The sequence below is a fragment of the Chelon labrosus genome (genome assembly GCF_963514085.1).
Source record: "Chelon labrosus genome assembly, chromosome: 12".
NCBI classification, from domain to species: domain Eukaryota; kingdom Metazoa; phylum Chordata; class Actinopteri; order Mugiliformes; family Mugilidae; genus Chelon; species Chelon labrosus.
The window spans coordinates 12,478,012-12,503,792 of NC_140345.1; the positions used below are offsets into that span (position 1 = coordinate 12,478,012).

Sequence of the window (25,781 nt, forward strand, 5' to 3'; positions counted from 1 at the left end):
TGACAGCTGTTAAAAAAAACAAAATAAATCAAATTTTAAACAGGTTGGCTTTTCATTCATTCATTCATTCATCTTCTGTAACCGCTTGTTCCTGTTAAGGGTCGCAGGGGTCTGCTGGAGCCTATCCCAGCTGTCATCGGGCGAGAGGCGGAGTACACCCTGGACAGGTCGCCAGTGCATCACAGGGCCAACACAGAGAGACAGACAACCATTCACACTCACACCTACGGCCAATTTAGAATCACCAATTAACCTGATGAGCATGTTTTTGGATGGTGGGAGGAAGCCGGAGTACCCGGAGAGAACCCGCGCAGACGCAGGGAGAACACGCAAACTCCACACAAAAAGGCCCAGTCGGCCCATGGATTCGAACCCGGGACCTTCTCACTGTGAGGCATCAGTGATAACCACCTCGCCACTGTGCCGCCAGGGTGGGTTTTGTTCATGGTTAACAGACAATATAGGCATTGTAAATCTGATATGCACATAATTTTTTCCTGTTTTACTTCCTTGAAATGATCTACCAAAAATGTGCCCAATCGGCATTACTAATCAACTACTAGTCAACTCAACTCTACACCTTATCAGACCTATAACAGACAACAGACATTTTGATCTGTCACTGTAAGGAAGGTACATGTGCAGCGTTCCAGTAAGCCACAAACAGCATCTAGAAAAACACAACCTCTCTTAAGTGGAATGCAGGTAAACCAGAATAAAACTAGAGGAGGTTTGCTTTCCCTTGTCATCATCTGGCAACTGTACAGCGCCTCGGCTGAAAATTATTCACGCCACAGCTTATAAAATGCAGAATTAATACTGCATTATGTCCTCACCTTTTAGTTTGATTTGTTTCTTTGCTGAGGTGTTGTTTAATCCAACTTGTCCAGCATCCGACAGAGGTCAGAAACTACCTTATATTAATATGTATGTTTCAGGAAGTTGGTGGAGACCAAAACAGAGCTAAAAGACGTGGAAAAACAAATTTAGACGGATCAGGGTGAAACTCCAGTGGGAGTGAACGTGAAGGCTGCTCTATGTGGGATGGATGCTGTATGTAGTCTGGGTTGGTAATTTACTACATAACACTGGATATGAGATTTATGTCTAAAACTGAAAGGATGAAAATGTGGACAGGGATGTAGCTGCTCAGGTGAAGAGGTGTGGAGGAAGGGTAGGCCTACTAATAGCTAATTTGCCTTATTCTAAAGTCTGTTAGTGTCAAATCTAACTAATGCTTTAACAGTTACTGTTTCGATACAGTTATGCTATGATTTCCCTTTACCTGTGACACTGACTTGCAACCTACTCAACCCTTTTTCACTGAGAAGTCCAGTTGCACATAAACTGCACAGTGCAATCATAAAGCATGCAGCTTTATAGCAGCTGGGTGTTAAGTACATTTAAAATCTGTAGGTTGACGTTTCAAACACAACATCCATTTGAACTTGTGGCAAAGAGGGCTGACCACCAGATGGGGCAAAAACACAGAGATTCTCATGGCTCCTTCAAACCAACATGACTTAACATGATATCTGTTGAAACTATGCAGTGCCAAATCTGGCATGGTGTGGTTTTACCAGTTGGCACTCTGCATGAATCACATAAGAGTGAGTTTCCAGAAAAACATTGTAGAATGTGGGAGGTTTCGTGATCAGAACTAAAGTCGGTGGTCTTGGGCTTTATTTTTGCCAGACGGGATTGCTTACATCTGGCAAACACTGCTCCAAACTTTCACTTTAAGAAGGCGCGTCTACACGCTGCGGTGTAGTGTGTTTATTACAATCCTTAAAGTGGCACATGGAAACCGTAGCTCATTTCTGCATGCCACACGCATTTAAACCTACAGATTTCGTCCAGCGCGGGGAGATGGTTTGCAGGAGCCGATCCGCGGAACGTGTTCCTCCAGAGCTGTCCGTTTTTTAGGCTGTCTGAGGCGGCAGCACCTCCAGCGTATGCGGCAGTGTGAGCTCCTCGGCGAAGGCGCACAGCGAGCGGACGCACGGGATCAGCAGATTCACCGACGGGTGGTGGGCTCGGGATCAAACGACAGCGTGAACTGATCACCAGGCAGCCGTCAAGGGTGAAGCACACTGAGAGAAATGGAGACACCTCCGGGGACGAGCACTTGTGAGTCCACCTTGGCCAAACGGGAGTGACCGAGTCGTGAAACTGGTTGGGATGGCAGCATCCAGCAACTCAAGCCTCTCAGGTTCATCTGTGTCCTCTGGTAAGAGTTCAGATAATGGTAATAATAATAATAATAATAACAATAATAATAATAATAATGACCTCATATTTTAATATTTTCTTGATAGTTCTTGTTTAATTTGGCTCAAACTTTTTCATTATGTTCACATAATCCTGCAGATCATGCATATGCTCATCACAACCACATGCACCATCAGATGTGACATCTTCACATTGCTTCATCTGTCTCACAGGTGTTAGTTAAATTCCATTAAAGTGTAAGTGCTGTGATATAGGATTTATGATAACAGGAAATCATCACCATCTGCTACAACTGGATGCATGTGGTGGAAGTATTGGATGGAAGGGGAAGCTTTTTGTGTGCACATTGGTTAGGAGTGAGATGCAGTCGGTGTGACAATGGGTTTGGATGTTATCCTTACATTGCCAATCATCTCCACAATTCTGTGTTTTTCTTTGACTTTCCACTTGGCTGCATAGAAGGATTATCTTTGGCCTGTGTAAGCCTGCCGTTTTTCCTGATATGCTACAGTGCGCTCAATCCCCTTTGCATATGTGATTAGCACCTATAATATATTTGGCGAAATGTAATTTTCAGGGTTCAGCTGGCACGGAATGAGAGCGGAGAGCGGGTTAGCAGCTGTTCAAATAAACCCCCAATAAAAGAGCAGCACCACGCTTGTTTCTGTGCATAGCCCCACTCTGTGCTGATAAAGCACGTTGCTCGTGTTTGCCAGAGTATAAAGTACAAACTCCACTATCACAGCACTGTTTGATGTGGAAGCCTCAGCAGCAACCAGAGGCTTGTGTGTGTGTGTGTGTGTGAAAGAGAGAGAAAGACAGTGGGAGGGAAAGACTGTAAATAATACCAAGCTCAGCATTTAGGTTTCTGTATCTCACTATAGAAACTATAGAAAGTCAAAGTTTCTTTTTCCCCTCATGAACACCTGAGAAAAAAAATCAGAATTGTGCATGAAGCAGCGTTTTTATCTTTTGTAGGTTCGTTGAGGACGTTGCATTGTATGTACAATACAGTGTTTGTTTTACTTTCTTACTGTCTCTGGATCCTAACCTCAACCACACAGCAGCATCACATTTCCCAAGGTACTGCCCAATGGGAGGGACAGACAGTCGTTTCCAAGCTGATATAGCCTGCGGTAACCACATGCTTCACAAAGCATTATCTCATGTGTGCGTTTCAGAAAGCAGCAGATTTACTGTTTGACCGCTGCTGCTTTAAGAGGAAAGTCTTTTCTTTCTGTGGCATTGGAGGGTTGTCATTACTGTTGGGCTTTCAATATAATTATCAGAGGTTACAAGCTGCGCTGCTGCCAGGGATAGCGTGGTTGTCACAAGGGTATTATTATTTTCATGCAGAGCTCTTTGGCAGCCAGACACAACATTTGAATAATCATGTCTATGAGGCATATGAGTCAAAAAAAATGAATCTCTGCTCAATTTGTGCTTCATATTAGGTCATCTATTCTGGCTGCAAACAGAGTGCTGTTGGTGTGGATGTCTCAGCTGCTTCCAGTGATAAGTTTAACCGGATAATCTTTTCTTTTTAGGCTATTTTCTGGAAGACGGTGTGTAAATCGTGTAAATATTGTTCGTCCAACTCGTCCGTGCGATCAATCAAGGTGTCAGTGATGGCAGCTTTTTGTACTCAGTGCTGATGTATGATAGTAGTAAAGGTTATTACATAATGGAAGCGAATATTGATTTATTTCTGTACTTCCTGTAAATTATCAAAGTGTAAACCACCTTGTAATGGGGAGAATGCAATACATATATATACACACACTGTTTAACTGAATCCTCAAATGAATAGATGTGCTCTGTTTTAATATTGAGACAGACATACCAGAAAGACTGCAACTTGTATGTAGCAGCCTCTTCCTTTCCCATGAAAGGTTTCTTTTGTCTCTATCAGGAAGATTCATACACATTCTTGGCATGGGTGTAGGCATGGAAGTGTGTACTGTACCAGTAGCACACCATTTGCCAGGCTCCTCCAGGAAATAAAGCTTTGAAAATAAATTGAGGCATACAGCATGGAAGTGTGTCTTCAGCTCCAGGCCTTAAATGACAAAATTGGTCAGGGAGGCAGAATTTATATTACAGAGAGAGGCAGTCTGCTCATCACCATCCTGCACATGTTTTTCTGAAATGCTGCAGTTCACCCCAGAGTCTCTCCGGTACTTCTGTTTGTTATCCTCTCCCGCGTGGCAGTGGATTTGTGTCACGTACACGATTGAGTGAGTGATTTACAGAAATGACCTGCATGTTTTACAGAAACAGCGAAGGGGCAAGTTTGTCCCACAAGTATTCCAGCTCTGGTTGTGCGTACGTTAGACGTCAATGCAAGATTAATAATGACAGCAGATGCAGACACTGAGGAAATGTCAGAATCAGGTTAGCAAATGACAGCCTTCCCTGTTTAAACACACATAACAGCTCTTGTTAACAGCACCCTGTCCCTACGGGTGCCCAGCCGAGCAGCACATGAGCCCGCTCCAAAGAGGCGCCATCATACCTGTCACATGGTATCTGGTCAGCTCTAAGACAGTGTTGAAACTCTTGTTTTGGACCAGTGTAATCCACAGATGGTCTCCCTGCTGCAGCTCTGCTGCTTCCCACTGACATGATCTTGTGTTGTGTGTGTCTGTGTGTATTGACGGTCTGTATGTGCAGTATTTGTGGCGTTGCACACAGAGATCTGCTCCAGAATGTGTCTTTTCTTAATGCCAGTTATGTATGTGAATAAATGTCAGACTTATATGAGGCTGATTGATGACCCTTCTCTGATATGACCAACTCAAATCATGCATAGTCATAATTATTGTCTCAAAAGTATTATTAAGAAAGAATAAATTCAGACTGTTAAAATTAGGAAAATGTAATGTTATGCTTATCTACATGCTGTGAATGGGAGGATTTGGAAGGAAAAACTTGAGCTGACAGAACAACTACCTCATTAAAAATGAAACAAATACACTATTGGCTGTAAGTTTATATAAATCATTCATAAGTGTAATGTAGGATCAAGCTAAAAGCATTTCAGGGGAGTGTGAAATTAAAACCCCCTACACTCAGAAATATGTTTTTGTCATTGGTACTTGTCTTCACTTGAGCTTCACTGAATGATGTTATGTTCAGACACTAGAAGGCTTTTTTCTTTTTTTTCAAATTGATGTGCTAAAAGTGGAACGTTTCTCTGTGCTCTCCATGCCATGAGCTTAAAGCATGCATCTGAAATCAGGATTTATGACATTGCAACTGGTTTGGGAAACAGTTTTGGTCCAATAGGCATCCTCCACTCTTCTACCCTGTGAGGCAGCTAGCCTCTAGCGAGATCACAAGGTCACTTTACCCATGCATGTTTCATGTAGTCCGGCCAATCTGCGCCTGTGCAGCAAAGGGTTTGTTTTGGGTGTCATAACAGCTCAAGGTGACGGCAGCGAGAGGTGAGTGTTCATCCGAAAAACAACATTTAGTGTGCGCCTTTTATGTGCAAAAGACTTCAAAGCTCCTTAGACTGGTGCCTGTTGTGTATCCTCTTCTGGTTTGTGCCTCGGATTGGTTAAAGTCAGCCAGTGAAAGGTGGTCGCAGACAGATGGTTCATGCAGTCACCTGCCAAGTATGTTTTTTCCTTTTTCTGAAAATCCCTTCCCTTTCCGTAGAGTTTCCAGGGAGGACTTCTCAGGTGGTTCTATGTAGCAAACCATCTGGTGCTTCAGGTGAAATCTACACAGGGGAAGTGTCGAATTTTGATGTCTGCATTGCCCATACTTTGAAAACCGACTTTAATAATTGATTTATTGATGAGACAGGAGGTATTTTAATGATTTTAAGACGTTCTAACTATGTAATTGATTTTTTTAATGGAACAGGTCATGTCAGATTCGAAATATTATTCAAAGCACTGTGCTTTAATTCATCTTCAAGGGGTCCTTTAAAGTTTTTCTCCTCTTTTGAATATGCATAGCAAATCTCTGTCCTAACTTGGTCATCAGGATCATTGCTTTGCTAAGGTTACAATAAGAGTGACGCCCAAGAACAGATCATAAAACGGTCTGATTATAGCCCAGTAAACTCTTATCATGAAATTAAAAAGATGCACCCGTATATTACTCATTTCCACTACTGTGTAAAGCTGTTATCTTCTTTTTAGCTGCTGTAGGATACATATACGTTGCCAAGATCTTAGAATGACAAATGACAGATGTGCAGCTTGCAAATTCACTAATCATCTCCATTTTATTTTAGGTATCTCCCTAAACAAATAATATTGCATTGCCAGATAAGTCGCATTGCATCGTCTTTTCAGTTGACTTATTGTTTTTATTCACCGTATTCTGCACAGGTCATAAAATGCTTGTTGTCGGCCATCTACTCAGCACACCTCAACACAAGTCACTGTTTATGTGCTGAAGCTGAATATATTTTTGCTTGTGCACAGACTGCAGAGCAGACGTTATCTCCGGGGATAAAAGTCTCAGCACGATCTTTATTCATCACATATTCTCTTTGTCACCGAAGCAAACACCCGCCGGTAATTATTTTATTGAATGCTTCTGACTGGTGAGTAATGGAGGGCAACACAATTAATAGCTATTTCTTCGGGGGAAGAACCCCCCCTGGCTGCTCCAGAATCTTAAATTCTCCCTGATCATCAGACGCCGCACAAACTCTGAGCCACTTAGAAATTCTTTTTGATGTTCTGTGGATTCCTGCGTGCTCATGTCCGCGTGCGCGCTTGCATTCTCGTCTGTGTGGGGGTAAGAGTGGGTAGGTTAGAGCAGCTCGACGATTATGCACATGCTTGCATGTTTGCATAGTATGGCAGCATTGGCATGTGAAGCAAACCTTAAGAGCTCCTTTCTTTTTTTTTTGCAGCCGGAACTGTTGCTGGATTCCAGGCTGAAATGCCATTTGTCATTAACAAGAATTAGATTTAAAAGAGAATATTTGGCAGCAGACCAGATGAAATCACATTCTTTAAATAAGCCGCAGTGGAATAAATCTTTCAGACCGTTGCCAGCGCCGTACACAGTGACAAAGCTTCAGCGTTTGAACAATGTATTTTCCAGGGCAGCTTAGCCACACATCAGTAAACTGAGCATGAGGGCTATTTAGCTGTATGTGAAGGACTTCAGCAACCGCATTATCTCAAAAACATCTTGCCTTTTCATCATTTACATAACTATTCAGCTTTTGATTATATGTCTTGTCTTTGTAATGAATTTCCACAGTAACCGTGCCATTATGATGAGAAGCAATGATGAGCTTTTTTTCCTTGATAATGTTGCACTGAGCCTCCAGTCAAACTCCCTGCTGCGGCGAGCAGGAGAAAACAGCATGAAGTAAACCGTTTGATAGCCTGCTCTTCTCTTCAAATGCCATCAGCTGAACACACAAAAATAAAACACAGACTTTAGTGATACAATGTTTAACACTGACGCAAGTAATGAGTTGCACAGTTTAGCTGCTTGCACCTCAGTTCCAGTATCCAACAAGTGCACACTGGTTTGCATTAATCGTTTTCCATCCCCTCTGAGGTGTGTTTCATTTCGCTCCCTCTCTCTAGCCAAAGGGGTGTGACGCTGATCTGCCGATAAATTCAAAGGAATTCTTTGCTTGTATCTTCTGGATCAATATGATTCATTGTTCGCACAGTTGAATCTTCCTCGTGGCAGCGGCACTGGGAGTGGCGTACGCTAGCTCTTTTGTGCATATGGTATGCACTACAGTGCCATCTGACTGTGCAATAGCTGTAGGCCACCATGAGTGATATTATCTGAAATGGTCCCCTCCAGTCAGTGTCAAAGCTGCAGGCACATTTTTTTCTATTTAATTCAAAAGCATGTTGTCTGTCCCTTTGAGGGAGAATTTAAGACAGCATGTTGCAATCCACCATTTATTCACATATTTACACCATAGACTGAATAAAAATATGGACAACGTGTCCCCACTTCCTTGCACAGGCCAAACTGATGCTGCTCCCGGGGATATGGGTGGCGCCATCTTGCAAGTTTGGGGCCAGAAGTCTGCGCAGTACTGTCTGAGAGTGGAGCCACGCGGAGCTGCGTTTTCGATGACTCGCCCACACTTCCTCCAGGCTCACTAGTGTTTTAGTTTAATTAACACTGCGCTCTGCTCTACCTCCACCAGTTACAAGGAAATGTTGAATTATACGCTGTACAACTCTCGCAGTCATTTGGGATTGCTTTGCGGAACGGTTGGCATGGCAACTTGCAGTCATGATGTGACATCCTGTTTCTGTAACGTCAAATAACTAACTAAAACGACACTTAGCAGAAAAATGGACACGTGAACATGCGTCAACATTATATTAACTACCTAACATGACGGAAACCATCCCTGAACATTTTTGAGCTGTATTTTAGTGTTTTAGTTTAGCTCCACCCCCTCCATGTTAGTGGATGGTTATGACCTATACTGCAGCCAGTCACCAGGGGGAGCTCTACTTGCTTTGGCTTCACTTTTGAGAAGCTGTTGAGTCCTAGTAGTCAATCCTTGTACAGTCTATGGTTTACATGTTAGAGACCAGTCTACAAAGTGGCCACCAACATGCACAGTGCACAGATTTCTGCGTTATGTTTACATACAGGCAATCTATAACACATTCCTGATGGCATTAGGTCAAAGTGATTGCGTAGAATCTGTGTGAGGTCTGTTATAATCTTAAATGCTTGCTTGGGGACTTGTGTGGTATTAAGCTGTACTCTAGATCTTTGTGTTTTGCTTGTAATCTTTGAACTTTAGAGATAGATGAACCCTCTGGGACGCCACCAATAGGATTCCAGATGAGCGGTTTTGAAGCTCAGTGTGGGTGGCACTGTCTGTCACCACCTTGGTGGAGCCTGAGTCCTCCTGACTCCTCCTAACTCCCCTTGACTCCTCTTGACTCACCCCAGTACAGTTGTCAACCTGGACTATTTCAGCACTTCACCTTGTGAATAATTACTGGAACAAAGTGATGAAATGACCATTTCTTTCATTCTGGATGCACACAGTGTGTCAATGCCAGCCAAGCAGAGACTTGCTAAGGGCTCAGATATGTTAAGATGTGTTAAGATATGTTTTAGCTGTATAAATATTGCAATAGATAGTATCTTCAAAATAGCAAACAGTTACAACAGTGTATGTACCGTAATGCAAAAGGAACATCACTGTTTGAAGGTTGATTTATGGCCTTGGAAACTGCAACTTGACATAAAAATTCTCAACACATGATGGATCTGCTCTGTTAGACGCGGTTAAAAACATCAGAAACAACAAATAATTTAAGCCTTGTCTTGTCAGATCTGTGTAGGAGTGATTATAACTGCACATTATACCATTATGCCAGCCAGGATATTATATTGCTCTCATATTTGGCTAATTTAGTGAAACATTCTAAGTGTATTACAAGATATTACTTTGCTCAGTAGGAATTTCAGTATAATATGACTTGCTGCAGGGCATTTCTCCCTCAGCTCTCCTACTTTTCTCGAGCTAATGTAACTCCACACTCCATCACATAATCCAGTGTGAGTGTTCTCTTAATCACAACTCAGCCACCACATTTCCCAGAGGGGGTCCTGCCGCGTCTCGTGGCGGTGACATTCATTTTGTTCTTACTTTTCTTAATTTTAATTGGTGTGTTTGCGCTCTTATCTCGGCACAGAGGTTTTTATGTTTTCTGGACCTCGTCTTTGGTTAACAGAGATCAGGAGCGTGCCGACGCAATGTTTAGCAAAGCGAGCGGACATCGGTATTGATTGTCCTCGAGGCAGAGACGCTGATTAGAAGTGTCTCCGCTGGTGCATCTCAAGAGGCAGCTGCACGGTGTGAATCCATATGCATAATTATAGCAGAGAGATGAACAACGGTGACATAACCATGGTGAAGGGCTCACATTTAACCCACCGGGAACCGGATAGAAAGTTTTTAATGAGAGAAAACAGGCCAGTCTGTTATCAGAGTTTATAACTGCTGTTGTATTTTTGTGTTTTTCAGACCCTGAGGATTATCAGCCACCCATATGGAAGTCCTACTGTGAGTAATTAATTAATTTTATACTCTGATTAGCTGTATTTTGATCTGACTCTGACCCTCTTAACGTGCTTCTTTAAATAACTGCGTTTGTTTGTGGCCTATAAATTATGCTGAAGACATTTACTTTTGTACATTTTGGCATACATAGTACAATAACATTGCTGTTTCCAGAAGGCTGTGCACACACTCAAACGCACTCTCCCACAGAACACAATCACAAATGCACAAAGGCAAAGCAGCGGATTCCTGATCTCTCACTAAAATAGGTTACCAGCACCCAGCAAAATAAGATTTTCTACCTGCAGTGGAGGCTCAGCTAAAATGGGGTCCTCAGAACACCCACCTCATTATACAACGTTTTTGCCATGTGGGAGGAAATGGTTTGACTCCTCAGAGTATATATGATGCCTGCGCTGAAGCTGAGCACAGATTGCTGAAGCTGGAAACGGTGTCTGTCCTACATTTAGTTTAACCAGTTACAATTTATAGCGTTTTTAATGACTTTCCCTCCGATTAACCATCTCATCTGTGTGATTTTCTAATAATGCGGCTTTTCTGAAGCCTCCCCTCTGACTCCTCAGGTCCTCTGCTGAGATATTTTTAGAGGTCTCTGTGTCATAGGAATGGATGATGTCCAGATCTCGCTGGATGGCTTAAATCAGCCTGACAACACATGAAAATCAGGAGTCTTCCTTCCCCCTGCCAAGAGAATCTGCTGTTTTGAAGACTTAGCTCAGCCTAACGCAGCGATTTCTTTGCTCTAGTCTCGGGTTGTTAGTAATGAGGACACTGTACGTTGTAGTCCTCATCCACATCGAGCAAAATGTGTCAGTTTGTCAAATAAAAGAGAAACTCCAGTGCTAGGCACGTGATGGCTTGAAAAAAAATGGACATACTGACAGACCTACACTGACAGACATCCAGCTCTCGGGAAAAGAAGAATCTCTCATATCTGTTTTTCCTTTTCTTCACATCAGTACTCCCAACCCTTTAACTGCAGCTAGTAAATAGGAAGCTTGCAGTGTGTGCGTGTGTACCTTTGTTTCAGTTTTGAAGTTGCATGTAAGGTGTGTAGTTACAATTGCACATTAAGTTAATGAACAGCGGGTCTTAATTCACACAAAATAAGATTTCACGTTGAAGGCTCCTGTCATATAAATAACTCATTGCTTATCAGCCTACATGAGCTAATGGCTAATTTTGTACCTCGGCACACAGAGCAGTGATCAGAAGCCAGGCTAAAGTCAATTAAGTGGGAGCACGATTTAACATCCATTAGAGCTCAGTGTATAAATGCCACAAAACCTACTTTGTCTCCTTCCTCTTAACTGTTTATTTTCAGGGAGAGAATCTGCATGAAATTACAGCTTGCACTAAGCTGTGCCTTCATTAACTCGCATGTTTCTGTAACAGTGTACCAGCTACAGCAGGAAGCCCCGAGACCAAAGAGGATCACGTGTCCTCATGAGGTCAGTATGTGTTTCTAAAATGTCCAAACAGAGTAAAACGTGTAATACGTCAAGTTGGTAACAACTTCAGTTCCAGACGCACGCAGGATATTAATGAATGATCTGAAAATGATTAACAAAGTATTTGATTGATGCCTCACAGTGAGAAAGTTCTGGGTTTGAATCCATCGGCGGTGGAGTTCTGTGTGGAGTTTGCATGTTCTCCCTGTGTCTGTGTGGGTTCTCTGCGGGTACTCCGGCTTCCTCCCACTGTCCAAAGACATGCTCGTTAGGTTAACTGGTGATTTTAAATTGGCCGTAGGTGTGCATGTGAGAGTGAATGGTTGTCTATCTCTCTGTGTTAGCCTTGCAATGGACTGGCGACCTGTCCAGGGTGTTCCCCGCCTCTCGCCCGATGACAGCTGGGATAGGCTCCAGCCCCCCCGGAATCCTCCAGAGGACAAGCGGTTACAGAAAATGAACGAATGAATGAACTTATTTTGGCAGCAAACATCAAATATTCAGCTCACAGACAGAAAGAGTTGTTTCACAGTGAACATTTAAGATCTTAACAGGAAAATTATCCCGTTATAATATACAAGTAAGACACGAGTCCTCTCCGTGATTATATTCCTTATGTGTTTATTACTGCTAAATGTTCAGTATCACTGTTGAACATGTGGCTAGGCACTAGAGCAAACTGTAACACCTGCTGGCCCCATTTCTTTCCCTTCACAAAGCAGTCCACTAAGCCACACTGCATCTGGCGAACTCAGTTTTTTACCCAGGAAAACCTTCATTGAGAAATGATTGAGTCTGGCAGCTGGAAGCCAGACTCAATCAGTAACCTGTGGGGAGTGACTCACTGCTTCTTTAAACACCTCATGAGTAACTGTTTAAACTTGAAAGTATGCTAGAGTTAGAAAATTGATCCTAAGCAATCGTTCAGCGCGGTTTGTTCTCTCCCATTTATTTGGAGACACAATTTGGTGGACAGTTTTTTGGAGGTCCTGGGATAACCTTGAAGGTGCTTTGATGCTACCTAAAAGACTTGATAATAAGCACCAAGAACGGTGACCGACTGCAAAGGGCTGGAGCTCTTTGTAATGACAGACGGCACATACTTTATTCTCTCAGCTACATTAGTAGAGCTGAGAGTGCTGCCAGTCTTCTATTATACACAGAAAGGATGCATGTCTCATCCTATTTTCAGTCTTGTCGCACTTTGATGAGCAAAGTGAAAACTGCAGAATGGTTATGTGAGATTAGTGACTGTCCGGTAATTGAGCACAAAATCATGTTTGACATATTAACAAATCTATTTTGATGTTAGCTGTGAATTACAAGAGAGAGCTTTGTCACAGTGTGTCACAGTGTGAGGAAAAAGGGTCTGGATCTTTGACAAAAAAAAAAAAAAAAAGCTCTTTATTTATTATGGTGATGTCTGTTATTTAATATTAGGTTCAAGATTCCAGCTGTATTTTGGGGAAGATTTGTAAGCCAGACGCACTACACGGCCTCGTGTGACACGCTAACGCGCCGAATATTTATTTCTTGCAGCTGGTCACCTACTAGCAGCTGCTTTATCGTGCTGGTTCTAATTCATCTCCACACTCCCCGTTCCTCCGGCTTTATGGTTTGGTAGCTGCGAATAGACGCGGGGGCACAGATGGAGATAATCTGTCCTGTGGTGGGGAGTCCTTTATCTTTCACACCGGCCGCAAGAACAATTTGCAAAGCTGTTCAATTGAGCTTACGTATCGTGCTTCCACAGCCAATGTTTCTTCTTCTGGTTTACAGATGGAGACCAGACCCAAATACTACGGCAGAGAGTGAGTGTGACTTAATGACTCATCGTTTTTTATGCCTTTGTTTTTAAATGCTACTGTGCAGATAATGGTTTCGTTCATTGTTATTGCCTGGCATGAGATGGTGGTTAAAGTTTAAATGGGTGTATATATGTGAATGTTTGTTTGCACTGAATAGATGCTTAGAATAAGAGGTCAGTGTCCATTATGTGCATCTATGCTTCAGGATAAAACTGCATTAGATCAAGTGTGATACCTATTTTACAGATTTCATGGCATGATCTCTCGAGATTATGCAGATGAGCTGCTGGCGGGAGCAGAGGGTTCTTACCTCATCAGGGAGAGCCAAAGACAGCCAGGGACACACACCTTGGCCTTAAGGTACCAAACCCATCAGCATGCAGGTCCTTTCTCTGAAAGGTCGCCTCTATCAGCAGCCCACCACTCACTCAGTCTCCACCTTGTTCACCGCACTGCTCAACCTCTCCTCTGTCTCTCTTCAACTACATCCTCATCCACAAATCTCAATCCAGGTTCGGGCACCAGACCCTTAACTACAGATTGTTCTATGATGGGAAGCACTTTGTCGGGGAGAAGAGGTTCGAGTCCGTCCATGACCTCGTGACGGACGCGCTCATCACTCTTTACATCGAGACCAAGGCAGCGGAGTACATCGCCAAAATGACCACGAACCCCATCTATGAGCATCTTGGTTACACGTCGCTGCTCAAGGACAAAATGGTGCACAGGCTGAGCCGCGGACGCACAGAACCGCGCAGGGTCACCTTCCAGAGAGATGAAAGGGTGAGTTTTATGAACGAACTGAGCAGATGTTGCGCACCGCCCTGTAGTGTGCGGAAGTCTCCGGCGCTTTAGGGCTGATGCTGGGGCTCGTTAGGCACATGTGATGGGTCCCACATTTATTCTGCAGCATGACAGACAAATATACAGCCAGAATCATAAAAAACTCCTCAGTGACAGGAAGAACGAGGAGTCATGTGACAAAGTATAGCTCCCAGAGTCCCGATCTCATCATCATGGAGTCAGTCTGGGATTATCTGAGGAGACAGTAGACACTTTGACAGGCTAAACCCACAGAAGAACTGTGGCAAGTCTCCAAGATTGAACAACCTACCTGCCAAGTAGCTGGGAAATGCTGTGCACAAGTTACCCTGTGAGAATTGGTCACACCAAATAACGATTCATCCTTTTCCGCTTGTTTCACGTTGAGTTAACTGATACACTGAAAACTATTTATGGCATTCAGCTCTAGCACACTACTCCACATTCTTGTAGTTGGAATCAGAGTAAAGAGTAAATCAATACTCTCCTTTCTCTATGGGAGAATAAAATACCGACAGAGGTGTCATGGCACTCGGCAAATTCCACCCACAGTCATCTCTAAAGCTCCCCATTTAAAGTGTTAAAGCTAATACTTTTAATCTGTACTAAATCCAAAATGTATGGACATGTCATGACATGTGGCAGACCAGACCAGGAGCATTAATTTTTGTGAGGTTTCTTCAGCCCTATTCGCACGGGATTAGTTTTATCTGGGGACGTCACGAAACAGTATTTAAACCAACTCCACCTTTGCAGATGAACACATTAACGCTTGATTTAATGATTTCATCCGTCTAAATGTGTGAATGGGTCAGTGACATCTTGACTTTCCCCAACATCTGTCCAAACTTTGATTTGCAGCACATCCTTCATAATTCTTAAGTGACAAGAGGCAGAAAAAATCTTTGAATCAATCAAAAGTTGAAAAATTAAAAACACCCCCCCAAATCACAGAGATACCGATTTGCACTGGATTAGTGTTATCACAGGACCTCTGTGCTAGGAGAAACAGGGTAGATAATTTGCAGCGTAATTTTTTAAATCACGGACATCGCGCAGGATTAAGATCACAGTGATCACCTCCGCTATTATTACAAATTACACTGAGGTCCCCAGAAAAAACTAGTCCCGTGTGAATAGGGCTTTTGGGCAAAGATCCTTGCCAACCTTCTCACCTAACTCTGCACTTTCAGATTTAACATCTTTGGAGATGGTTTTGTTAATTGGAGAAAGCTAAGCTAATTAAATATTCCCCTAGACTCTAATAATTAGTTCTACAACCAGCCTTGACTTTCACTGTTAACTGTCTCGGGGATGAAGAAACATCCTTGATAAGTGACCATCTCCATTTGTTATTTAAAGGCCCTCCTTTTATTTAAGCCTTCAGTTATAGTCAATAAATCATAATAATCCAGAATAGTTGCATAACCAGATGTTTTAAGTGTTGGTAATCAGTGCATCTCATTCAGGAAAAATCTTCTCATCAACTGTGAGCCACAGCACCAGCTACTTTTCACTGAGCGTTTGCACAGACACTTGGTCGAATTGTTGTTCCCCGCTCAGCAAATGCAGCACATTTACAGTAGAATGAGAAAGCCTCTGAGAGGACACTTTGTCCTGTGAGATGTACATTATCCCTGTAGCCCCTGGGTGTGTGCACTGTGGCTATGCTTGATTACCTCTGCTGAAAGGTAATGATGACCGAGGGGACTGGGACTTTGCTCTGCCTGCCGTCCGTATCAGACTCCATGATCTTGGGTGAGACGCACTGTAATCACTGGCTGTTGTCAGATTAAAGTCTGTGAATGATTTATCAGCGTGGAACGGTTCTGTGCTTCTGTTTTTGTTTAGTTTTTTGTTTTTTTTAGTGGAAAAAAAAAGTCCCCCTCCACTAGGTGGCAATATTAACTTGTTTCTTCCTGTCTTTGGGGAGCGATGATGGTGCTTAAACTCATCCTCTTTTTTTTAATTACTATTATTAACAGATAGTCATGTTTTCTTCTGTCTTTTTATTTTTCTGAGATTTCATCTGCTGTGTCCTTCTTGGCTGTCCCTCACCTCTGATTTATTGCTTTGGGGATTCTTTGTCTTCAAAATGTCAGCCTATAGATTGTCAGTCAGTGACAGACAGATGACAGCCCTGTCAGCAGGACCGCCGTTTGCAGTATTAATATTTGCCAGTCTTCAGTTTGCTCTCTGTAACTTGAGACTTGAGCCATTAATGCAAGAATTTTTGACCTTACGGCTGCTGGTAAGTTAGTAGTCCAATGACCTGTTGTGGTTTTAAATAAACTTAGTGCTCCAGATGCTAACCTCTAGGATGCCCCTGGAGTCCTACAGACTGTTGGATTTCATTTGTGTTTAAAAATTTCCTGGACTGTACTTTCCAGTAACGTCCCCTTGGCAAATAAATGTGGGCCATGTCTCTAGCTAAATGTCAGACTGTCAGTTATCTTGGAGCTTTTGTGAAACTAACTACGTATTCCTCCTGCCAACTTCTCTACATGAGCATCTTAGTCTGTGACAGCCGTGATAATGGCAGGCTTTGTCAGGCAGCATTTAAATAAAAAAAAAAAACAAAAAAAAACGACCCGCCAATGACTCCCCAAAAGAAAAGCTTGTCTTCTCTCTGCTCGCATGTTACGTGTCCGAGAAGCAGGGACCCGGCCGGATGGCTCGAATCTGTGGTCGCAGTTTGAAGTCCATGTTTACCAATTACACAGCAGCCACACCCGAAGGCCTTACAGTCACAGTGGCTTCACTGTATAGTCGAAATTCATGTGTATTTACTCGGTGTCGGGTTGATACCTATATAATGCCTTGCCTGCGAACGTTTGCGTAATTAAAATGAAAGGGGGTACTTGACTCCACCTAAATCAACCTTCTGAGTTTCTTTGCGTGTGCAGGAATTTGCTCAGTGGCTGAAACCTCTGCCACTATGCTCCTAATACTCACCACGCTGGTTTAATCTCAGCGGGGCCCCTGACAGACTAGTCCGCTTTCAAGCCCTGGAACTATTTTCAAAGAAATTGTCATGTTGTTTGTTGGGATAATTACCTGTTTTGCCCCGAGGTTGCATGCTATAAAAATGCAGAAACAGCTATTTAAGGATTTTACTTGTAAAATTGCAGCGGTGTCAGTGTACTTGTACATGCTTTTAAAAGTAATTGGCTATTTATTTTTAGTCCCAGACTCAGAATTTTGTTTTATTTTTATTTTTTATGTTCCCAGTGACGACAAAAGCGCTAATTTCCTCAGTGTTCGATATCTTTTGACGCTTCACAGTGTGCCTCTTTTTCTATTTGTTAGATATGTTGTTAGAGTTGTTTTGTTTGTGATGTATCCTGTTGTCTCAATGTGCCAGTGTCCACTGCGCTGTTCTCCCATAATTCTACTCACAACTCAGTCCACTCAGCTGTGCTCTCACAAAGCCTTGCAGGAATAAAAGAGTCAGGCTACTGAAAAGAGAGCAGAGCTTGTTGTGCGACCACCTTTTGTGTCCTTTCTTCCAAGCTCGTCTTTAAGAGACAAGAAGCCATCTGCCTGCAGACAAAGAGCACAGTCCTTGTCTCCCTCCCTCCCTCCCTCCCTTCCTCCTTCCTCACAAGGCTAAAATATCTCCTAGTGGTGTGTCCTTGCAGACTTAGCCGTAGAGCTGAATTGCATGGTATAGTATGTGCAGGTCTTTTCAAAGAATGTCAGCCACAATGACAAATATCTTCACCTGTCCCGTCACTCTTGCAGCTATGAGACATTCTGCTCATGCCCCACAGGCATCCGACACAATGAGAAATAGCCGGGACACAAAAAGTCCACAGCAGTGCTTTTTTTTTTGTACTTTGCCTCAGTGAGCCTCGTCAGCCTATAGACGCAGCCAAACCTTTCATTTTATCTCAACTTTGCAGTTGCCCTTTGGGTCTTTTCCTCTCTGCATCACCACTCTACGTTCGCTCTGGCTTTTTATCATCACAAATCCAATACTGAATGGCTTTCTGACCTTTCCACTCCGCTTAATAAATCACTTCAACCTTATTTTTGCGATGCATGTGTGGGCTCAGCTGTTATGTGTTGTAGGGCACAGAGAACCTTGATGATATTTGGCATTTCATGCGTTGCTATGCCTTGATTCAGAGCTTGTTGATAGTTAGAAAAGCATCCAGCCTTGTGCGTGCTGTTTACTTGTTGTCTCCGGGCAGAGCTAATATGGACAAATTCACCGTGAACATAGCAACAACCCCCTACTGGGAAAAAAAAAAAAGCAACAGAACTGTATGGCTGTAGACTTTACGATGAGCTCCCTATGGGATTTTATGTGGATTTTGAACTGCGAGATTATTCCTTGTGTAAGGATTATGGCGGTAATCCCTCGCAATCCTAGTTAATGGTCTGTCTCTGCTGGTCCTCCGAGACATCTGACTGTGATAGGCATGAGTAGTCTGCAGTCAGAGCGTCTGGAAGTTCCAGTCTGGACGGCAGTGTGGGGAATTCCACCGGCCGACTGACTTAGCTGGAGGTCAAGATCTGTTTGAACGACACACAGCCTCTGCTCTGTCAGACCGGACAGTCTTGGGTCTGTCTTTGAGCAGGCGAGTGACCCGTTTAGAGGACCCAGTGCTGACTGAGAGTCGCTGGCAGTGGAGCATTATCTCCAGTTAAGTGAAGTGGAGTGTGTCCGGAAGGCAGTGTACTAATGGGAGTATGCTCTGTGCTATATAGGGGGCGTCTGCACTATTGATCCTGCTTTTGAGAGCTGTTGAGCTGTGTGAAGTGGTCCTGACAGCACCGACTGCCCTCCCTCTCAACCTCCTGGCCCCTCCACATCTAGGACCCTGTTTTCTCTCTCTCTCCCTTCCCTTCCTGGGCGTGTGAAAGAGGACCATTGTTTGAGGCACACTCCTGCCCTCAGGCCGCCCACTACCGCTCCTGTTTCCCCTGCTCTTCTTGCTCACTGCTCCCACCGGATTCAGACTAGATGCAGAGTCAAAGCCGTGCTGGCTCTCATCACTCGCCCTCCTGGGTCAGAGGGGAGTGGAGCGTAGCTGCTACCTCTGCGTTGGGGTGTTGCCGGCAGCGTCTGCTGCACAGCACCCACGTCTCCCCGTCACACCTAACCACAGAGGAGATGGAGAGTCTCTGGGAACCGGACCAGACGAGCATGGAGGCTGAAGAAACCCGTGGAGGTTTAGGAGCAGAGCTGATTACCCACAAGGCTAAACGACAGGAGAGGAAGCGTCAGGAGCTGCTGGCTTTGGCTCTGGGAGTCAAGCTGGGTAGCAAGGGGACTCTTCTCTGGAAGCCTATTAAACTGTTGGCCTCTTGTCCACAGATCACCTCACCTCTGGTGCGACGGAGTGCCTTGAAAGACACACCTGAAAAGCAGTGCTCCTACGAAAAGATCCACAATTTTAAGGTGAGTAGTTTTTGCTTAATGTAAGTGACAAAACAAAGGACTTATCGTTTATATCAGCCCCTTTTTGCAACAGATTTAGAGAGATCGATCTAGAGTTGTGGTTTTGCCTGCCTCATATGTTTGCCTGTCCCATCATAGTGTGTGCCGCTGTTGATGAGAGCACATGCAGCTGACACCCATGTGCACTGAGGGGAACTAATGCCCACATTATACCGCAACCCATTAACAGCAGAACCCATTGATCAGCATTGATTTTAAAGCTCTTAGATCCATTTTATTAAGGCTTTGTAAAAAACTATTAACGAGCTGTGTCTGAGTGCTTTGAAACAGAAGTAGAACGGAGTGGTGGTTCTTTAAATATACAAAGGAGAATTTGGGGATACTTTACCCCCGGGCGCCTTAACATTCTTGCAATTGTATCTTGGGTTTCAGTTAACACGAAGGTTATATCAACCCACGGCTTTTTGTTTAGTTCCCCTTTGAAAAGGAACAAAAAAACCATCCACTCACCACCTGTCGTATGCCCACTTCACTCATTACTCCACTGTTACCTATTCAAAGTATCAATGAAGGTGTGTGTGCGCGTAATTGTGTGTGATGACTCTTGCATGTCATCTTATCTGTGCTTCTGGGGGCACAGTGGGTGTACATCTGTTATTTCGACTCCGAGGCTTGCCTCTTTGCTTGCCTGCATGTATCCGATTGCTCAGGAGCAGATGCCAGACACATTGGAGAAAATCCTTTAATCTGCCTTGTGTATACAAATGTTCTCGTTTGGCGAGGGGTTCCATCCAGTGTAGTTTGGGATCACAGTGTAATCACGGCCCGGAACATCAAAGGGTATGGGCTTCAGTTTGAACTGGACATTGATGTGGTGTGTGTTTATGTGTGTGTTTCGGACCACAGGTACATACCTTTCGAGGGCCGCACTGGTGCGAGTATTGTGCCAACTTCATGTGGGGCCTCATCGCCCAGGGAGTCCGCTGCTCAGGTAACTATATCCAGCCTCCAAACCACATGTCACGGATAACATGAAAAGTTCGTGTTACATAAATCGGGGATTATACAATTTGTGTATGATCTGTGGCTAACTCTGTCTTTCGCGCATGTTTCAGTTCAGTTTTATGGTTATTTTCCTTTTTCCTGTTGCATTTTGTGACAAACAACTTGAGATTCTCTTGTCAGTGACTCATCAAGGCATATTCAAATCCAGCGAGGCGCAGGCACTTTTATGTAATCACAGCTTTCTCAATCATATCAAAATGAAAGCAAAATGTCATCGGTGTCATGTGATGGAGAGTGCGGACAGCATTTATATCCAGCTTAAAGTTACATCAGTAAACATCATGACAAACAAAATATAAAAATGTCCTAACTGAGATAAATGCAGGTCAAACACAAGTCGAATTGATTAGAGCTGTGGGGGATTTCTGGGCCCCACAAGATTCATTCACTGCACAAACGCAGTCCTGAGAGCAGCGTGCACTGGTTGGACTTGGTTGCTCTCGTCCTAAACAGAGTGTTTGTTGTTGAGACTTGCCATGCTGATAAGCCAGAGGCAAACATTTGTATCATCAGACACCTCATGTGCTATGGGAAGCAGGAGAGACTTCTTTGTCCTCTCTCAGTCTGTCTAGCCTCTCTATTTTTTTTTTCTTCTTATCTCTTTCTACACTCTCTCTGCGAGCTCTGACTGAAAACGTGGACCCCAATCAGTACACCGGCTTTAACGTCGCTCATGCGGCAAAAAAACGTCTTTGTGATGAATGATTTCAGATGAACACCCCTCGTCTACAATCATGGCTCCCTCAAAACCTTCAATTCCAAGCCGTGCTGCCACACAGGCGAACTTCGCACACACGCACACACACACACTGATCTCACCAGCTGTCCAACACACTCCATGTGACTAAAACTACAAGAACCCCCACCCATGCTGCCTGCCATGTCTGTGCTTATCTACCTTTGGCGCAGTGTACTGAGACAGCTTAGCTGCAGCTGTGCTGTCTGACAGTGCAGTTTATCATTGACTCTGGGAAACCTTTTCAAACTGCTGTCTTAAGCCTGCTATGATGGCTGTGTTATCATCAGTCTGAGACTAATCTCTCCCCCCCCCCCCCCCCCCCCCCGTTCTCTGTTTATCTCGTTTTTTTTTTGCTAGACTGCGGCCTGAATGTACACAAACAGTGCTCCAAACTGGTTCCCAGTGACTGCCAGCCGGACCTGCGCAGGATAAAGAAAGTGTTTAGCTGTGACCTCACAACGCTTGTCAAGGCTCACAACACCACGCGACCCATGGTGGTGGACATGTGTATCCGAGAGATAGAGCTGAGAGGTAGAGTTAATCATCATTTGATCTCATGAGTCATTACAGTGAAAGCAGAAAATGAAAACCTTTGATTAATAAATGTTTAACACAAAAAAAATGTGTTTTCTGGCATCATACACTTCTATTAACTTATTGACTTTATTAGCTTATATTAACTTTATACTTCTGTTACAATAGAGACCTGAAGTATTGTCAGGATCATTTTTATGTCTCTTGATCCGCTACCAAAACGTCCAATAGGACTGAGACAACCCTTCTAATCTTCTGTTGCAGGTATGAAATCAGAAGGTCTCTACAGAGTGTCTGGCTTCTCAGAGCACATTGAGGATGTGAGGCTCGCCTTTGACCGAGGTTTGTTGACAACAACATTGATTGCCCCGGGATTTCAGACTCTGAGGTTTTAGTTCACGGGTTCACAGCTTTAGATGAGGTGCTTGTTTCAGCTGCAGCACTGCGCGAAATTGTACGGCTCACACAAGTCAACAGTCAAATTTTATTATACATACCTTTTCTGATTTGTTTTTCTTGTTTTTTTATCAACAGATGGTGAAAAAGCTGACATCAGTGCCATTGCCTACGCAGACATCAACATAATTGCTGGTGCTTTGAAGCTCTACTTACGAGATCTCCCCATTCCAGTCATTACGTTTGACTTGTACTCCAAATTTATTCAAGCTGCAAGTAAGAGCTCATCTCTGGGCAATTCCATGCCATTATTCTGTTAGTACTATTCTGCAGCGATACTAATGGTTTCACTAATGTGATGCAGAAATTCCAAATGCGGAATCCAGACTGGAGGCCATCCATGAAGGTTTACTGCAGCTTCCCCCGGCCCACTATGAGACCCTACGCTACCTGATGGCTCACCTCAAGAGGTCAGTTGCACTTGTCTGTAAATCAGTGAGTTGATCTAATTGCTTGACTCCGTGCCATGGAGCTACTCTTCTGACCAAAAAACTATTAAAACACACAATTGAATCACACAGCTCGCATGTAGTTTCGTTACCAAAAACATAGGCACTGAAGGTTATTTTGAGACCCCAACACACATCCTCCTGCTGCCAAAAATACCCACCAGAGCAGTGTATAAATCCACAGCTGAAAATAGTCCCCAGCTAGCTGCTGGGGACTATTTTCTTACAATGCCCGCAGCTTTAGGAGAGTATTTGCCTTATTTCATAAATTACATTTGTGCATTTCAAGTGTTTTTTGTCTTTTCTTGTTTCTTGAAAATCACTCAATCATGGGATAATAAATAGATGATGAATTTTGTATTTTGTCTGAAATGAATCAACACTTGCCCCCAAAGGAAAACTTTCAGATTTTCAAAAACATGTTAAATCGTTTGTATTTGTCCTATTGCCACGCTCCTCATACATTTCCCGTCTTTTGTTTTTCAGGGTAACAATGTTCGAAAAGGACAATTTAATGAATGCTGAGAACCTGGGGATTGTCTTTGGTCCAACTCTAATGCAGCCGCCGGAGCAGAATGCCTTGACAACCCTGAATGACATGAGGCAGCAGAAGCTGGTGGTGCAGCTTATAATAGAGCATGAAGATGTCTTGTTCTAAGGACCGAGGCATGCAGGCCTTGCAGGAGACTGAAAGAACGACTATTTATTCTGTCAAAAAGGAAATTCAAGCCACCTTGATTCTGATTAAGATTCAAAATAGTCTGTGATCAAACTGAGCTCTTATTTCTCGCATGACAGTTCTAGTATAAGTTGGTTTAGTGATGACATTGTCTTGTTACTGTACGTTTTGGGTTTGCATACTAAGCCAAGACCATCATTTTTACATTTGGACAGGATCCTGTCATTTTTAACTACCTACAGTGCTGTTCCCTCCTCTGTTTCATTTGAAGACTGTCACTACCTGGTGTAGACTCAGTCATGATGACAGCGCTGTGTGGGATCAGTCAGTGAAGGCACGGTGCCGTGTAAATCAAGCCTCGCACATCAGCCAACGTACTGCTCTCACATGTGGGAACTCTAGTTAAAAATGGAACGAAACAACATGGATCCTTTTATTGTACATAAAATCAGATCACGCAATGATCAGAATTTTAACTGTGTGTACTAAAACATAAGAAATGAGACGACTGGGCGCTCATATAGCACTTTTTTTGCAACAAGTGTAAAAGATTTATTTTGTAAAGATGTTTATTTTTGTCTTCAACTCTGCAACTCTGTTCCTTTGTCACTATAATATATTCTGTTGAGAATGATGTAGCTGATGTCTAAATCGAAAATGGTTCGCAAAAGAAAAAGTCAGAAGAGCAGTGGTTTGTGGATCTTACCACTTTGGTTTTCAGTGTATTCAATGCTGTGTGAGGAACACAGAAGTGGATAAAACACTGGTCGTTATTTCAAGCCCCATAGAAAACTGTGACACATAAGCAAATCTCTTCTGTACACATGCCGTGTTGGCTGTGCTGCAGCGTTTCAGTGCACAGTACATGCTGTAATTTGGAAAATTGTCAAGAGGAAGAAAGATTATCGCTGTTTTTTTTTTTTCATGCCAGTAATATTGCTCAGTGCAGCAGGAGTTCCCATTCACTTCATGAACGCCATTCGTCACCATACAAATACAGTACCTTTCATACTTTGATGGTTTGAATCCTTTCTACGAGTCCATTTTATCAAATTGTATTTTTGTGACGGTTTCAATTCAAATGTAATTTATGAAATGATGATTTATTAAAGGATGTGAAAGTTGAGTTTGAAATACTGTGACCTGTAGTTTTTCATAGTTTACAAGTGATCCACAGTCCAGTAGAAGCCTGTCGAAGACTGCTTATCGCCTGAAGCAGACTGACTCACAGGCTTTTGTTTTTGGTTTTTAGCTAGAGTGCCTCATTCAATAATCAGCCTCCCCTTGCTGCTGAATCTGCCCACTGAATCAATTTTACCTGAAGGTGTGGTCAGCACGGTGGAAATTTGCCAGATACCAGATGAACTAAATCAGTGAGGAAAAACAGTGGTGCTCTTGGAGAGAAGTAGGACATTGTTGCGTTGCAGTTTTCACATCCTGTCTTTTTAAAGTCTGAAATGTGTATGGAGTGGCGGGGAGATTGCCTCCTCTTCCTTCTCATTGCATCATCTGAACTTCTGGAGTCAGTTCATCTTGGGAAATTCACAATTTGCAGTCAGTGCTCAGCAAATTTTTTTGGAAGCTTTACTTCACGTGGTTTAAAGGAAAATGTGAGACCAGAGAGACAGTGATCCCATGTTTCAGTGACTTCTTTGATCTTTCAAACACTGTGCTTCATGTTGCAGCTGCATAGCTGACTCAGATGGAACATTATTAGCCCGATGATTGATCCCTAAGCCATCTATATTCTATATAGCATTCATATGGCCTCTTAATGGAAAGCAAACGGTTTGGACTCACATGATGTTTGACATATGATGCGTACAATTTGACAGAATTACAAGTGTGACAAGAGTCACTCACTGATGTCAAATTAAGGTTTTCCCCGACCTTGTTGGAGATTTTTAAAACCACTCGAAAAGATTGTTTTCTACTGAGGGTTCAAGAAAACATCATATTTGAATAATATTTTTTTTAAAAACGTTTCCATTGAGGCTTAAAATCATTGCAAGTGACCAACACTCTATTACATGAATACACCGTATTACAACATCCTCATGATTTACTCTCGATT

General features: G+C 43.1%; 1 protein-coding gene across 1 annotated transcript; it reads left to right on the plus strand.

The window, feature by feature from the left end:
* Positions 1 to 1,438: 1,438 nt before the first annotated feature.
* chn2 (chimerin 2) lies at positions 1,439 to 25,082 on the plus strand. Its single transcript, XM_084557508.1, has 13 exons — positions 1,439 to 2,230; positions 10,238 to 10,276; positions 11,690 to 11,745; positions 13,525 to 13,556; positions 13,800 to 13,913; positions 14,066 to 14,336; positions 19,702 to 19,785; positions 20,692 to 20,776; positions 21,947 to 22,120; positions 22,388 to 22,465; positions 22,658 to 22,795; positions 22,884 to 22,989; positions 23,515 to 25,082. Exons 1-13 carry the CDS (start codon positions 2,182 to 2,184, stop codon positions 23,684 to 23,686), a joined length of 1,398 nt encoding a protein of 465 aa, XP_084413634.1. The 5' UTR covers positions 1,439 to 2,181; the 3' UTR covers positions 23,687 to 25,082.
* Positions 25,083 to 25,781: the final 699 nt, after the last annotated feature.